We start from the raw sequence: 14,067 nt of genomic DNA, 5'->3' as shown, positions 1-14,067 counted from the left end.
TCGTCCTCGAGCAATCAAACCACACTCAGAGGCCTAACTTCCCTGAGCGACTGCTCTAACTCGTCACACCAAGAATATTCCACATAGATTGAGTGCACTAGTGTAACATCTACACCTCAAGAGTTTACTCGCGCGAGCCATGCAATATTCCTAACCGGTTTACTCACTCTAACTCAGAGGTCCAAACTTACCTCTCCGTCATGGATCAAGTGCCTGCTCACAACAAAAGGGGCTCATGCCACGATCAATAAAATGCACGCACACTGAGGAACTTCAAAATGAACAGAATTCACTCACCCTAGGAAATGATATTCTTGTGTCACAGAAAAGGCTTCATAGGCTTGCCCGTAGTGTACTACTCTACTAATTGAGCTCATTTAGTCTAGGATCAACTAGGACTTTATTTGGCTGTAATGTAGGCTGCAGGTCGAGTAGGATATATTTGGATATAATAGTGACTACACATCCCCAAGCACTTTAATACATATGTTTTACAATCAAGCTCACACTTAAGTTAAACCAATATTTCCACCTTCAACACTGCATCTGTCACCCATACTTCTTCGAGCACAATCACCTTAAAAACCACTAAAGAAATATTAATAATCAACATAATGCACTATTAACAATTTTCTCTCTCTCTCTCTCTCTCTCTCTTTTTCTTTTCAATTCAAGCGGCTTTTTCAACAGGGTGCATCTTTCTCCTTATTTCCCTAGTTTCACTCAAAAGCCCCACCAACTACCCCACACTTTATCTTTTACAGATTCATAGTAATTCAAGTGCTTACCAAAGGTCAAGGGTTCAAATAGATGATCAATTTAAACAAGGAATAAGGCTTTTAATGTGGTTGCCAAGGAAATAAGTTTACAAGCTCAACTGGGCTAACTACAATACATAACAAATAGGTGGGTAGAATATATATATGATTCAACAAAGAAATGCCTATATCACTTCCCAAACTAAACAAGACTACTATTTCGCTTTGCAGACACACGGGGCAGGTTCTAGGCATCAAATGTTGTGCACAGAATACAACAAGCCTCACACACACATGGCACATGACTCACTCCAGATTGGGTCATCAAACACTCTGATCAGGGTACTTAAGCCAAATAAAGAACATACAGTTTAAGGCATTTTACAAGAGTCAACAACTGAGCCTAAGCGCCACACTAAAGTACCCGCTATATTCAAGGCATTACGACGTTACTAAGAGATCCTATTTCTATTTCTGCCCATAGCCCACAAGTTCCTAGCTAACAATAAAAAAACTAAATACACCCGGTTCAAGTGAAACCCTTGAAAAAGAATCGTGGCTTAAAGAAAAACCAAGGGGGATATTCAAGGCATTACGACGTTACTAAGAGATCCTATTTCTATTTCCGCCCATAGCCCACAAGTTCCTAACTAACAATAAAAAAAACTGACTACACCCGGTTCAAGTGAAACCCTTGGAAAAGAATCGTGGCTTAAAGAAAAACCAAGGGGGAATTGATACACTACTACAAAAAAACTTTTTGGTTTTTTTTAGACTTAAATCCCTCAAGAAAATTGTCTAATAGATCCATCATCGGAAAAAGTCCAATCTTTTCTATTTTTCAACAGAAAAAATTTAATTAACTAAACTAACACAACTATAATAACATAGAAAGTCACCCAGATATTTTTCTCACCCCACACTTAAAATTGTGCATTGTCCCCAATGCACATAAAACTGTAAGAGGGTAAAAGAAACTCCCTGGTAGGGCAAAGGCCGAAGCACTAGCAGCTCATGAGGTACTCAGTCTTCTCCCAGGCTTGGTCCTTCGTGCAGGTACCTTACACTTAGTTCCAACCATCTGGTATGCTATTGCATCCTTCCAATAGCTTTGCTTTCCATGCTTCTAGAAAATCAAAAATTGACACTACAAAAATTATAATAATAAAAAATCAAAGAAAGTGGTAAAGCTGAGTTGCCTCCCAACAAGCGCTTGATTTAATGTCGCGGCACGACGTGAATCACTTTCTTCCTCCACCTTGAGCTTATGAATTGAACCCCAAGTTTCGCTTCAAGCTTATGACTATGCTCTTAGGGCGGTACAAATTCTTGCGAGCCAAAAATTAGATAAAGTCTTATGCACATTTTGGCTCTCAAATAAGGAGTGTCACCTTGCCTGGACGGCCTTGAGAATTTCAAAATATAAGGCTCATCTACCTCTTCCTTGGACTCCTTTTTATGCTTGTAAGGATCCATTCCCTTTTCTCCATCCGAACATATTGTAGAGAAGTGTTTGGAATGAGGTCTAACGCGCTCAAATACATGAACTTCATGATTTTTGTCCTCCTCAACACCAATCACACTAGAGTCAACTAAATTTGTATCTTCAATGTCCTTGGCTGACTCTAGTGTTACTTCTTGAACATCAGCATCCTCAAATTCTAGTTTGATAGAGTGTTGGTGTTCTACTCTAACCTCCTCCATTAGCACCTCAATTTCAGTGTCTAATTCATGCTCTTCTTGACTACTATCCCCAATATTGGCTTGTTGAGCATTAAATGCTTCAACTAGTTGACTCACTTGTGCCTCCAGTTTGTGAATAGTAGCATCTTGCCTTTCTATTTCCACAAGGTACTTTAGCATATCCTTGATCTCTTTCAGGTTATCATCCCCGGGTTCTTTGTTCCTATTAACTTCACAAGAAAAAGTAGAACCATAAAAGTAAGGGGTTGGTGAAAGATAAGAAATATAAGCACAACCATAAAAGTGACCATCTCGACCACCACACATATCACATACATTCACACATAAGATTGAGTTGGTGCACATAACTTGCTCTCGGGAATATTTTAACTATTTTGACCCAGGTGGTTTCCGCCACAATTCACACAAGGAAGATCAACAGTAGAATTACCATCATCAAAATTCACATAATTCCAGGATGCCATGTTTCTCAAATTAACAAGTAAAACAAATATAAAAAAATCAAATACAACAAAACAAAAATACAAGTTCAAAACTTGTAATCTAGCAATATGTACACCTATAGCTACACCGTTAGTTCCCCGGCAACGGCGTTAAAATTTGATCACGCCCAACTCTAGTCCTAAAAAGGATAAGCGGTCGCTGCAAATATAATCCGGTCTAAAAGTCCGGAGTCGAATCCCACAGAGAACTAAGGCTTAGCTATAGCTGTTTAATATCACTAAGAAGACAAGTTTGAACAATTTTCTAAATTATAAAGATTGAGATTTATATGTCTAACTAATTAACTAGCAAATACCAGAAAGCGATAAAATTATCAACTAATGAGACAAAGGGTTGGAGACGAAATTATGGAGGTCTAGAGTTATGATTTCCCCAATTGTCGGAGTCCTTCCAGCTATGTTTCCTATAATTTCGCCTAAGTATTCTCTACTGATCGTGAGTATTTTGGTTGTCGTAATTCTCTCTCAAGCAACTACCCCAATTTACTAAATGTATTCTCTCGAACTACACTAGCTGGCACTTAATTCACCGCTCATTACGATTGCACCAAGGTTTCGTTATCTCTAATCCCGCCCTTAAACCCTCTGTATTGATCTCTCACACACGTTAGGAGTGATGTTGTTCAACAACTACCTAAATATGTACTCTCTCTCTCTCTCTCTCTCTCTCTCTCTCTCTCTCTCTCTCTCTCTCGAGCAGTACACACTAAATAAGAACAGTCAAACTGATGGCCATTCAATCAACAGCAGCAAACACGTAGTTGAACAAGTAGAGAAATCCAACGACTCAATTATATAAAACATAACAAGAATTTATCCTCCAAAAGGTTCCATCAAAACCCTAGATTATGGGTTTAGCTACTCATACTAATAGATAAAATTCACTATAGAAAGTCATAATCAATAATGGAATTAAGAAGAAGATGAAAACTCTTAGGGAAATTCTCTGTCTTCCTCCGGTGTTCTTGCCTCCAAAATCTCTCTAAAAACAGCTCCATCTCTCTTTTGGGCGAATTCGGCTTCATATAGGTCTAGGTGAGTCGCCTTAGAAATTACATAATTGACCCTGGATTATTGGTCTCCATCAGCCCGTCTGTGGCCGAGGATTTGACCGCGGATCTGGCCGCGGATTTCGCCCAGTGTTCTGCCTTCAGTGCATGGCTGCGCGGTCAATTCGCGGCCGCGCACCTGGAGGGGACTTCGCCGCTTGCTTTTCTTTCTCCTTTTCGACCGTGCTAACCTCCGATTGGCCTTTCACACTCCATATTAACTCCAACACACTCTTTAGCTTCCTCATAGCTCGGAGTGGCTCCTGCAAAGCATAAAACTCTTAATTAGAGCATTTTGTTATCTTTTAGCATTCAAACATTGATAAAGTGCGGCTAAATTAGAGTTTAAATAGTATATAAATTGTATAATTATAGCCTACTATCAAATATTCATGAATCATGATATATAGACCAGTTTTGCTTGTTTTTGGTGGCAATCAGGCCAAAATATTGGTGACTTAAAGCCTCTAGAAAGCTAGGTCACACCCTTATTCAAGCTCGTTTCTATTTTATCTTATTTTGTGTTTTTGTTGGCCTTTTAGGAGAGGGCTCTTATTTAAATAGAAATTTATGAGAAAAAAATAGTAATAGTAATAGTAATAGTAATAGTAATAGTAATAGTAATAGTAATAATAATAATAAGAACAACAACAACAACAACAACCTACCCTTAGGGTAGGGGGGCCACCGGCCCCCTGTAATTTTAAAAAAAGAATGTATGTGTGTGTGTATATATATATTTGATGGCCACCATAAAACTTAAAACATATATTTTGATGGCCACCATAAAACTCAAAACATAGACAGCTACATTGGTCGATTTGGGAGAGGAGGGGAGAGACACAACTTGACCTTTTGTCACGACCCAAACTACCAAGCCGTGATGGCGCCTATCGTGGTACTAGGCTAGCCAACTTGTTACTCAAAAACACAATGTTTCATTTCAAAAACATTTACTTTCAAGCTATATAGCGATAAATCCTTCATAAAAAATTTAAACAAGCAAAGTACGGAAATAAAAGCCCGGCATGGGGTGTCACTTATCATGAGCATCTTCGATACATGTCTGATAATACTAGGACCAATACAGTCTGGAAATCTAATAAAATGGCTAGTAGGAAGATAGGAGGGAGAAGGGCAAGGCTGCGATCGCCATGCAGCTACCTTGCTAACTCCAAAGATCCGCGGTGGATGAATCAACACTCGCTCGAACGTCTAGTAACACTTGGATCTGCACACAAGGTGCAGGAGTAACATGAGTACGCCAACTCAATAAGTAACAACCATAAATAAAGGCTGAGTAGCAGTGACGAGCAGTATAACACATAAGGATCATAGTATGAAATCTCAGTGAAACAGTATGCTTTAAATTCAGTATTTGAGTCAAATCATCTCGTAAAATTTCAGTTTTGGTGAAAAACATTTATAGATATTTTTCAACGGTTTCAGTAGAGGCTCAATGCAAAATAGAGTGAAGATAATGAAGTCATAAACAGCCCATCGGTCAAAATATCACTCATAAATAGCCCCTCGGGCAAGCCTCACAGTCACTCATAAACAGCCCCTCGGGCATACCTCACAAACACTCGTAACAGCCCCTCGGGCATACCTCACAACCACTCATGCCTCCCAGTCACTCGTCACTCGGCGCTCGACACTCGAACTCAGTAGGTACCTGCGCTTACTAGGGGTGTGTACAGACTCCGGTGGGGCTCCTTCAGCCCAAGCGATATAACAAGACAAATCATGGCGTCAATCACTCAGGCCCTTGGCCAATAATAAACATGCTGCGGCGTGCAGCCCGATCCCGTATAATATCCTCAAAAATCAGGCCCTCAGCTTCACTCGGTCATAAACCTCACAAGCCAGTCGAGCATTTCAGTAAAATCAAGAAACTCAGCCCAAAACAACACTTATGTACATCAAAAAAGAATAATAAAACTGAATTATGCAGTAAATAGGCAAAATCATGACTGAGTATAGATTTCAAATCAAAACAGTGAGAGGATAGTAAGAAAATGCCCCTGAGGGTCCAAATAGTAGTGGCACAAGGCCCAAACATGGCATTCAAGCCAAGTTATAAGAATTCTTTCTAAACAACATAGATATTATATAGCTTTCAACAAAATACGCAACTCTATAGTTGCCACGAGACGGACCAAGTCACAATCTCCAACGATGCACGCCCACACGCCCATCACCTAGCATGTGCATTACCTCAAAATAGTAAAAATGATACGAAATCTGGGGTTTCATACCCTCAGGACTAGATTTACAATCGTTACTTACCTCGAACCGGACAAAACTCTAACCCGCGATACTCTTGCCTCTCGACTCGGCCTTCAAATGCTCCGAATCTATCAAAAATTAGTATATTATCATCAATATACGCTAAAGGAATGAATCCCACATGAAAATTATCAAATTAGACCAAAAATCCTGAATTTGGTTCAAACCCAGGCCCCGGGACCACGTCTTGAAATTTGACAAAAGTCACAAAACTAAAAAGCCCATTCACTCACGAGTCCAACCATATCAAATTTATCGAAATCCGACTTCATTTGACCCCTCAAATCCCCAAATCAAACTCTCCAATTACCAAGTCCCCTCAATTTCATCCCTAATTTCTACTAGTTACATGCTTAAACAACTGAAAATTACAATAACCATGAGTATTAAGCTCAAATAACTTACCTCAATGTAAACCCCGTTGATTCCCTCTTCAAAACTCTCCAAAAAGCTCTAAAAACCGAATAGAAATTGTGAAGAATGACCAAAAATTCGATAAGTGTTCCTTATACACCTTCTGCCCAGGGATCTCGCACCTGCGGCCCACTTTCTCGCATTTGCGTGACCGGACCTGCGGTCCTAGCGCCGCACCTGCGAAAATCACTTATCCGCCCAAACATAGCATCTGCGTATCATCCTTCGCACCTGTGGGCTCGCAGGTGCTGCCAACTTTCGCACCTGCGCTGAAGGCCCAGCCTTCCAACTTCTGCATCTGCGACTCCCTTTCTACACATGCGACCTTCACACATGCGCTCCCTTTCCGCAGGTTCGGAACACCAGAAGAATTTGCACCAGCAGATTTTCAGCAGCTCTTCAATAACAAAAACCCATCCGCTAACCATCCGAAATACTCCCGAGGCCCTCGGGACCTCAACCAATAATACTAACAAGTCACATAAACAAGATACGAACTAAGTCGAGCCTTCGGAACACTCAAAACAACATCAAATCAACCTCGAATTCAAGCCTAAGAATTTCTAAACTTCAAATTTTTGCAAACGACGCCGAAACCTACCAAACCTCGTCCAGATAACCTCAAAATTTGCACACACATCACAAATGACACTACGAACCTACTCCAACTCCCGGAATTCCATTCCGATTCCGATATCAAATATTCCACTGCCAACCGGAAATCACCAAATTTCCAATTTGGCCAATTCAAGCCTAATTCTACCACGGACCTCCAAATTACTTTCTGAACACGCTACTAAGTCCAAAATCACCTAACGGAGCCATCCGAACCATAAAAACCCCAATCCGAGATCATTTACTCATAAGTCAATATCCGGTTGACTTTTCCAATTTAAACCTCTAAATAAGAGACTAAGTGCCATTAATTCTTTGTCACAAAGCCTCAGATTCTAATGCATGCGGAGGGATATTGTATTTTCCGATTTAACACCATAGCTGATAGAGATCAAGTCCTACAATCAGGACCTTACTCGTATAGGAACAAACCTATGGTACTGAAACTATGGGAAGTAGATTTTTCATTAAGCAGTGATGTTCTCAGTACAATCCCTGTATGGTTTAGGTTTCCTGGACTGCCAGTGGGATTCTGGTCGACTGAAGCTCTTAGTAAGATGGCTAGTGCAATTGGTAAACCATTGTACACTGATAAATTTACTGCTCACTTTGAGAAGATATCTTATGCTAGAATACTTGTGGAAATTGATGCTGCTTATCCCTTACCAGATCAGATTGAGATAGAAACACCTTATGGTCCAAAGATACAGGCAATTGAGTATGACTGGAAGCCTAGTTTCTGTAATGATTGCCTAAAATTTGGACATGATACTATGGATTGTTGGTATAACACAAAATGTGAAGCTGTACAGGGGATAAAGGAAAGGGATGGGAAGGAAATACAGAGAAATAGAGGAAAAAAGCAGGGGAGAAATGTGAGGCAGACCTGGATAGTTAAGCAACCACAAGTGAATGCAGATAATCAGGAAAATGAGATGACAGTACAGGAAATTGCGCAAGTGGTGAGCAATGTAGCAAGGATGAATGATAGCAAGGAAAGGACACAACAGGCTACTTATGTGTCAACTGATCAACAGGAGACTATTTGTAAGAATGCTGAGATGCAAAAGCAGATTGAAAAGGGCAAAAACATAGAGATAAATGAGATGGAAGGAAGCAGTGGTCAAAAAATTGATCCAGGACCACCAGACCCTCAAATACACAAATGATAATTGCTACATGGAACATTGGGGGGCTTAATCAAGCCCACAAGCAAAAAGAGGTGAAAACTCTTATTGCTGCAAATAAAGTAGATATTATGGCATGTAGAGAAACTAGAGTAAAGGAGCAAAAAGCAAAGAAAATCCAAAAAAAGATAGCTAATGGGTGGAGTGTGTGCTGTAATTACTCATGTGCTGTAAATGGTAGAATCTGGCTATTGTGGAGGAATCCTATTCAAGTGATAATCAGTCATATGACTGATCAATTTATCCATTGCAAAGTTGAAGACCATAGAACTCAGTTCAAGGCTCAACTTAGTATTATCTATGCACAGAATGATGGGCACAAGAGGGAAAGTTTATGGAGGGATCTGAGGCAAATTAATATCTCAAATTAGGAGGTATGGCTATTGAGTGGTGATTTTAATAATGTTCTATCATCAGAAGATAGAATAGGATCTCCAGTTACTGCTGCTGAAGTAGAGGGATTTAAAGGGATGATAGATGATATGCAACTTACCCCTCTGAGGGCAAAAGGGTGGCATTATACTTGGACAAATAAACAAGGAACTGGGAGTAGAGTGTATAGCAAGATTGACCGGGCACTAGGAAATTATCAGTGGATTCAACAATATGGGCATGTGGAAGCAGACTATATGAATCCTTCTGTATCTGACCATTCTCCTATTCTTATAAAGTGTGGCAGCCAGAAACTACTACATCCTAAACCTTTCAGATTATACACAAATGTTATGGACCATCCTCAGTTTCACAATATAGTTCAGCAAACATGGCAAAAGAAGTATGAAGGAATACCTATGCAGAAGATATGGTACAAACTAAAGAGTCTAAAAGAGCAGCTTAAGGTGATTAATACTTACATGGCTTCCTACAGACAGAAACTTGATCAGGCAAGAGAAAGATTGGACATTGTGCAAAACCAGATGAAGCAGAATCCTTTGGCACAGTCTCTTATAAATGAAGAGAAAGAAGTAATAAGTGAAATAGAAAAATGGAGTAAAGTGGAGGAACAAGTACTGAGACAGAAATCAAAGGCCAGTTGGATTGAATGTGGAGATGATAATACTAAATACTTTCATGCACAATGGAAGATTAGGGCCAGCCAAAACAATATAACTACCATTTACACATAAGCAGGGGTGAAATTAACAGAAGCTAGTCTTGTTGAGAAGGAATTCATCACTGTTTTTCAGTCCTTAATGGGTGAGAGTGCTGGAGAACTACCATGTGCAAACACAACTGTAATAAAGGAAGGACCATGCTTAAATGTGGAGCAACAAAGAACATAGATCCAAATGGTTACAATAGAAGAGATTGCTGAAGCAGTCAAAGACATGCCTAAAGACAAAGTACCAGGGATTGATGGGTTCCCTGTGGAATTCTTCACAAAAAACTGGGAGGTTGTGAAATAGGATATTTTTGAAGCTGTTAAAGATTCTTCAATACAAACAGACTACCTAGTGTGATTAATACAACAACAATCACACTGGTGCCAAAAGTGAAAGTCCCAACAACAGTGAAGGATTATAGGCCAATTGCTTGCTGTACTACCATGTATAAAATCATCTCTAAAGTCATCACAAGGAGGATAAAAGGTGTGCTTGAAGGACTGATCGATCAGGCACAATCAGCCTTTATTGAAGGAAGGAGTATAGTGGATAATATTCTGCTAAGTCATGAGTTATTCAAAGGATATGCTAGAAAAGGAGTTTCTCCCAGATGTGTGCTAAAAGTGGATCTAAGGAAAGCATATGACACTTTGGAATGGAACTTTCTAAAGCAGATACTTATAGATATTGGATTCCCCTGCAAATTTGTACAATGGATAATGACTTGTGTTACTACAGTGTCATATTCATTGGTGCTTAATGGGGGACTGACTAAACCTTTTAAGGGGAAGAGAGGGATTAGACAAGGAGATCCAATGTCTCCTTACTTATTTGTTCTTGCTATGGAATATCTAAGTAGAGAGCTAAAACAGTTGCACAAGAATGGGAACTTTAATTACCATCCAAAGTGTAGAAAGCTGAACAGCACACATATGTGCTTTGCTGATGATTTGCTGCTGTATTGTCGAGCTGATATGGAGTCCATAAGGATCCTAAACAAGGCTTTTTACAGGTTTTCACAAGCTTCTGGATTGCAGGCAAATGCAAGTAAAAGTGCTATCTACATGGCTGGGATAGATCAAAAGACTAGAGAGGAAATCCTACAAACACTGGGATTCAGTGAGGGCAAATTACCTTTCAGATACTTGGGCATCCCATTAGACTCAAAAAAGTTAACTATTGCTCAATACTTGCCACTGGTGGAAAAGATAATAGCAAAAGTTACTTGCTGGTCAGCAAAGTTTCTCTCCTATGCAGGAAGGTGTCAACTTATAAAGGCAGTTATCTTTGGAATACAGACATACTGGGCACAGGTATTCATCATCCCAAAGAAGGTCCTGAAATTGATAGAAGCCATATGCAGGACATTCCTATGGACAGGTAATGCAACTATCTCAAAGAAGGCATTAGTAGCTTAGGAAAATGTATGTAAACCAGTGGCAGCTGGGGGACTCAATATAATAGACATCAAGGCATGGAATAAAGCAGCTATTACTAAGCACTTATGGGATCTAACTAGAAAGAAGGATTGTTTGTGGATTCGATGGGTTCACAGTTACTATATAAAGAAGAGAGACCTGGACACAATGCCTATTCCTAAGGCAGCAGCCTAGGTAATAAGAAAGATATTTGATAGCAGGGGAGAGATTATGGGGCAGCAGCAACTTCAGGGGACCTTGCACGATAGATTAAAGAGTCTATGCAAGAGTGGGAAATATCAAATTAAACAGATGTTCCTGAAGATGATACCAGACTATTGCAAAGTGGAATGGAAGGGCTTAATGTTACACACAAGTATACATCCAAGATACAGATTCATTTTATGGCTTGCAGTACAAAAGAGGCTAGCAACAATTGATAGATTGCTGAAATTTGGAATCCAAGTACCAGCAGAATGTATTTTTTTCAAGAATGGATCAGAAACTTTCAACCATTTGTTTTTCGAGTGTCCAGTTACAAGCAGATTGTGGGCTAAACTATGCCATTGGCTGGGACATAAAAGGAGCATAGGTGACTGGGAATGTGAGCTGGAATGGATAAACAAGAAAGCAAAGAGCAGAGCAGGTATCAATAGCATAGCATGTTGTGTGTTTGCCATGACAGTTGCAATGATATGGAGAGAAAGAAACAAAGGCAGATTTGAGGATGGCAAATATGATGAATATCAAATATGTAAAGAAATAATCCTGCATATTCATGTTCGAGGGCAGAATAACAAGAAGTGGAGAGCACTGCTGCAACAATTGAACTGGATTTCATGAAGAACACAAGTATAGATAGGAAAGAATGTATAGAAATGATACTAGTGTCTGTATTGGTAGATATAGTGTTAGACACTTCGATATCAAAGGCATAGAATACTGATGTAAAGTAGTAGTAAGTCAAACTACTACTAGGAACAAATTGTAACATTTTTGAGTATCAATGAAATATAATTTTAACTAAAAAAATAAAATAAGAGACTAAGTGTCTCATTCCACTCCAAAATCACTCCGGACCCGGACCAACCAACCCGATACAACACAATAAAGCTAAATACTACATAAAGAAGCAGAAATGGGGGAAACGGGGCTATAACTCATGAAAGGACTGGCCGGGTCATTTTTGGTCCGCTGTCTGGGCTCGGTTCCCACACCAGCGTTCGCTCAAATTGTTATTCGATAGTGGTGCCCCTGCCACTTTCAAATCCAAGGTCCATCTCTAACAACGACAACAACACCAACAACAATCACATATCAGTACAACGTTAAATACAAACCTACCGGGGGTTGTTTAGTATGGTGTATAAGAATAATACTGAATATGCTGTATTAGTAATGCTAAAATTAATAATACTGGGATTTGTTATATTAACATGTAAGTGTACAACCGGATAAACATTAAACTATGACCTCATGATAGGAGCTATGATTCTTCTTATCCATGGAAATAGCAAACAAGAACGTGTCAGCAAGCGAAGAAAAGACAAAAGCATATGATCATCCATCACTATGCTATTTTGGCTTATAACTGTAGTTCATTTAGGATATAAATTCTATCTAATCTTGCATGCAATACTCCCTCAAGCAAAATTTACTTTACGCATTTTATTTTTTGTTTTTATTTTTCCTTAGTGATAATTCACTTTATATAGTTACAAACTTAAAATCAAACCTAAATGCTGCAATTTAAGTCTATAATCTCGAGGAAAATTGATTTCGTGCAAACTCGAGTATATTTTTTTACGGTAATATAAATTCTATCAATGCAATATGATATGAGAAGTAGAAAAAAGTCTGAATTACACGCATTTTCCAAACAATGCAATGCCTTTTCTCAACAATAATCTGGTATTTTTAAGAACATTTTTTTTCTCCTTCTATTTCTCTGTCACTGCTCAACTAAAAAATTCAAGAATTATGGAGGCCAATAGAAGATTTACAATTGATTGATCTCGGAGAAGATTACTATATAATTAAATTCAAAAGAAAGGAAAATATGGATAAAGCTATACAACAGGGGCCTCGGTTCATCAATGGGCACTTCCTCTCTATTACAAGATGGAAACCAAATTTTGTAGCCACAATAGAGAGAGTAACTACATTGGCAGTATGGCTTAGACTCCCTCAATTGCCTACAGAATTTTACGATGGCAAAATTCCGAAAAAAAATTGGAAATGCATTTGGACGTCTATTAAAAATCGACGTTTGTACATCAACCACTTTAAGGGGCCGCTATGCAAAACTGTGTGTGGAGCTTCCGTTAGAAATCCCAGTCCAACCCTTTCTCTATGTTGGCCACCACAAACAATTCATCCATTATGAAGGAGAGGACTTTCTTTGTAAAAATTATGGACGACTGGGACACACATCAAGGCAATGTATTTATATTTCACATAATACCAAGGACAATGTGGAACCAACCATGGAGCAATCAACAACAACAAAGGTAGAAAACAATCAAGAAGAATGGAAAACAATGTCATTCAGCAAAGGAAGGCAACAAGGTGCAAGAGGTAACCAAAAACACAACAATGCAAATACAACCAAGAACTCCAAGGTATCTCAGTCAAATTGTTCAATGCCAACACTGGTAAGTATTTAGATACACAAATATTACAGTACAAATCCAAGGAACATAAGAATCCTACTTCTTCAATAGATAAAAATGGTGCAAAAAATACTGCCACCATGGTTGAAGAAAAAACCACTTTTCCCACAAAAAATAATTTTTTCCTTCTGAATGATGAGTAAATGGTTTTGGAAGAAACCACTAACGGGGAAAAAAATTAAAATGATAATACCAATAGTTGCCATGCAATTGAACAAATGTCCACACCTAATGGAGACATTGACATGTTGGAAAATAACGTGTCTTCTCCTAACAAAATCAAAAATCAAATTAGTAATATTGCCATGCAAAATAATCCACTAAATGACAAAACTACTCCACTAGTAAACATAAT

At 38.9% G+C, this 14,067-nt stretch overlaps 3 protein-coding genes across 3 annotated transcripts; all 3 read left to right on the top strand.

Moving 5' to 3' along the window:
- The first annotated feature begins 7,670 nt into the window (after positions 1-7,670).
- Positions 7,671-8,501, top strand: LOC109240883. The gene has a single exon (XM_019407563.1). It carries the CDS (start codon positions 7,671-7,673, stop codon positions 8,499-8,501), a length of 831 nt encoding a protein of 276 aa, XP_019263108.1.
- Positions 8,498-9,646, top strand: LOC109240882. The gene is made up of 2 exons (XM_019407562.1): positions 8,498-8,849; positions 8,937-9,646. Exons 1-2 carry the CDS (start codon positions 8,498-8,500, stop codon positions 9,644-9,646), a joined length of 1,062 nt encoding a protein of 353 aa, XP_019263107.1.
- Positions 9,647-11,271: 1,625 nt separating this feature from the next.
- LOC109240879 lies at positions 11,272-11,883 on the top strand. Its single transcript, XM_019407561.1, has one exon. It carries the CDS (start codon positions 11,272-11,274, stop codon positions 11,881-11,883), a length of 612 nt encoding a protein of 203 aa, XP_019263106.1.
- Positions 11,884-14,067: the final 2,184 nt, after the last annotated feature.

This window comes from Nicotiana attenuata, unplaced genomic scaffold (genome assembly GCF_001879085.1).
Source record: "Nicotiana attenuata strain UT unplaced genomic scaffold, NIATTr2, whole genome shotgun sequence".
In the NCBI taxonomy this organism is placed as follows: Eukaryota; Viridiplantae; Streptophyta; class Magnoliopsida; order Solanales; family Solanaceae; genus Nicotiana; species Nicotiana attenuata.
Note: the sequence above shows the minus strand (reverse complement) of the source record. Positions and strands in the feature narration are given on the sequence as shown.

Bases quoted from the DNA above. Each gene is read 5' to 3' on its own strand.
- LOC109240883 (XM_019407563.1), top strand. From the start codon at position 7,671: ATGCATGCGGAGGGATATTGTATTTTCCGATTTAACACCATAGCTGAT.
- LOC109240882 (XM_019407562.1), top strand. From the start codon at position 8,498: ATGATAATTGCTACATGGAACATTGGGGGGCTTAATCAAGCCCACAAG. The intron at 8,850-8,936 runs GTTTATGGAGGG...TTCTATCATCAG, and splicing joins TGATGGGCACAAGAGGGAAA to AAGATAGAATAGGATCTCCA.
- LOC109240879 (XM_019407561.1), top strand. From the start codon at position 11,272: ATGGGGCAGCAGCAACTTCAGGGGACCTTGCACGATAGATTAAAGAGT.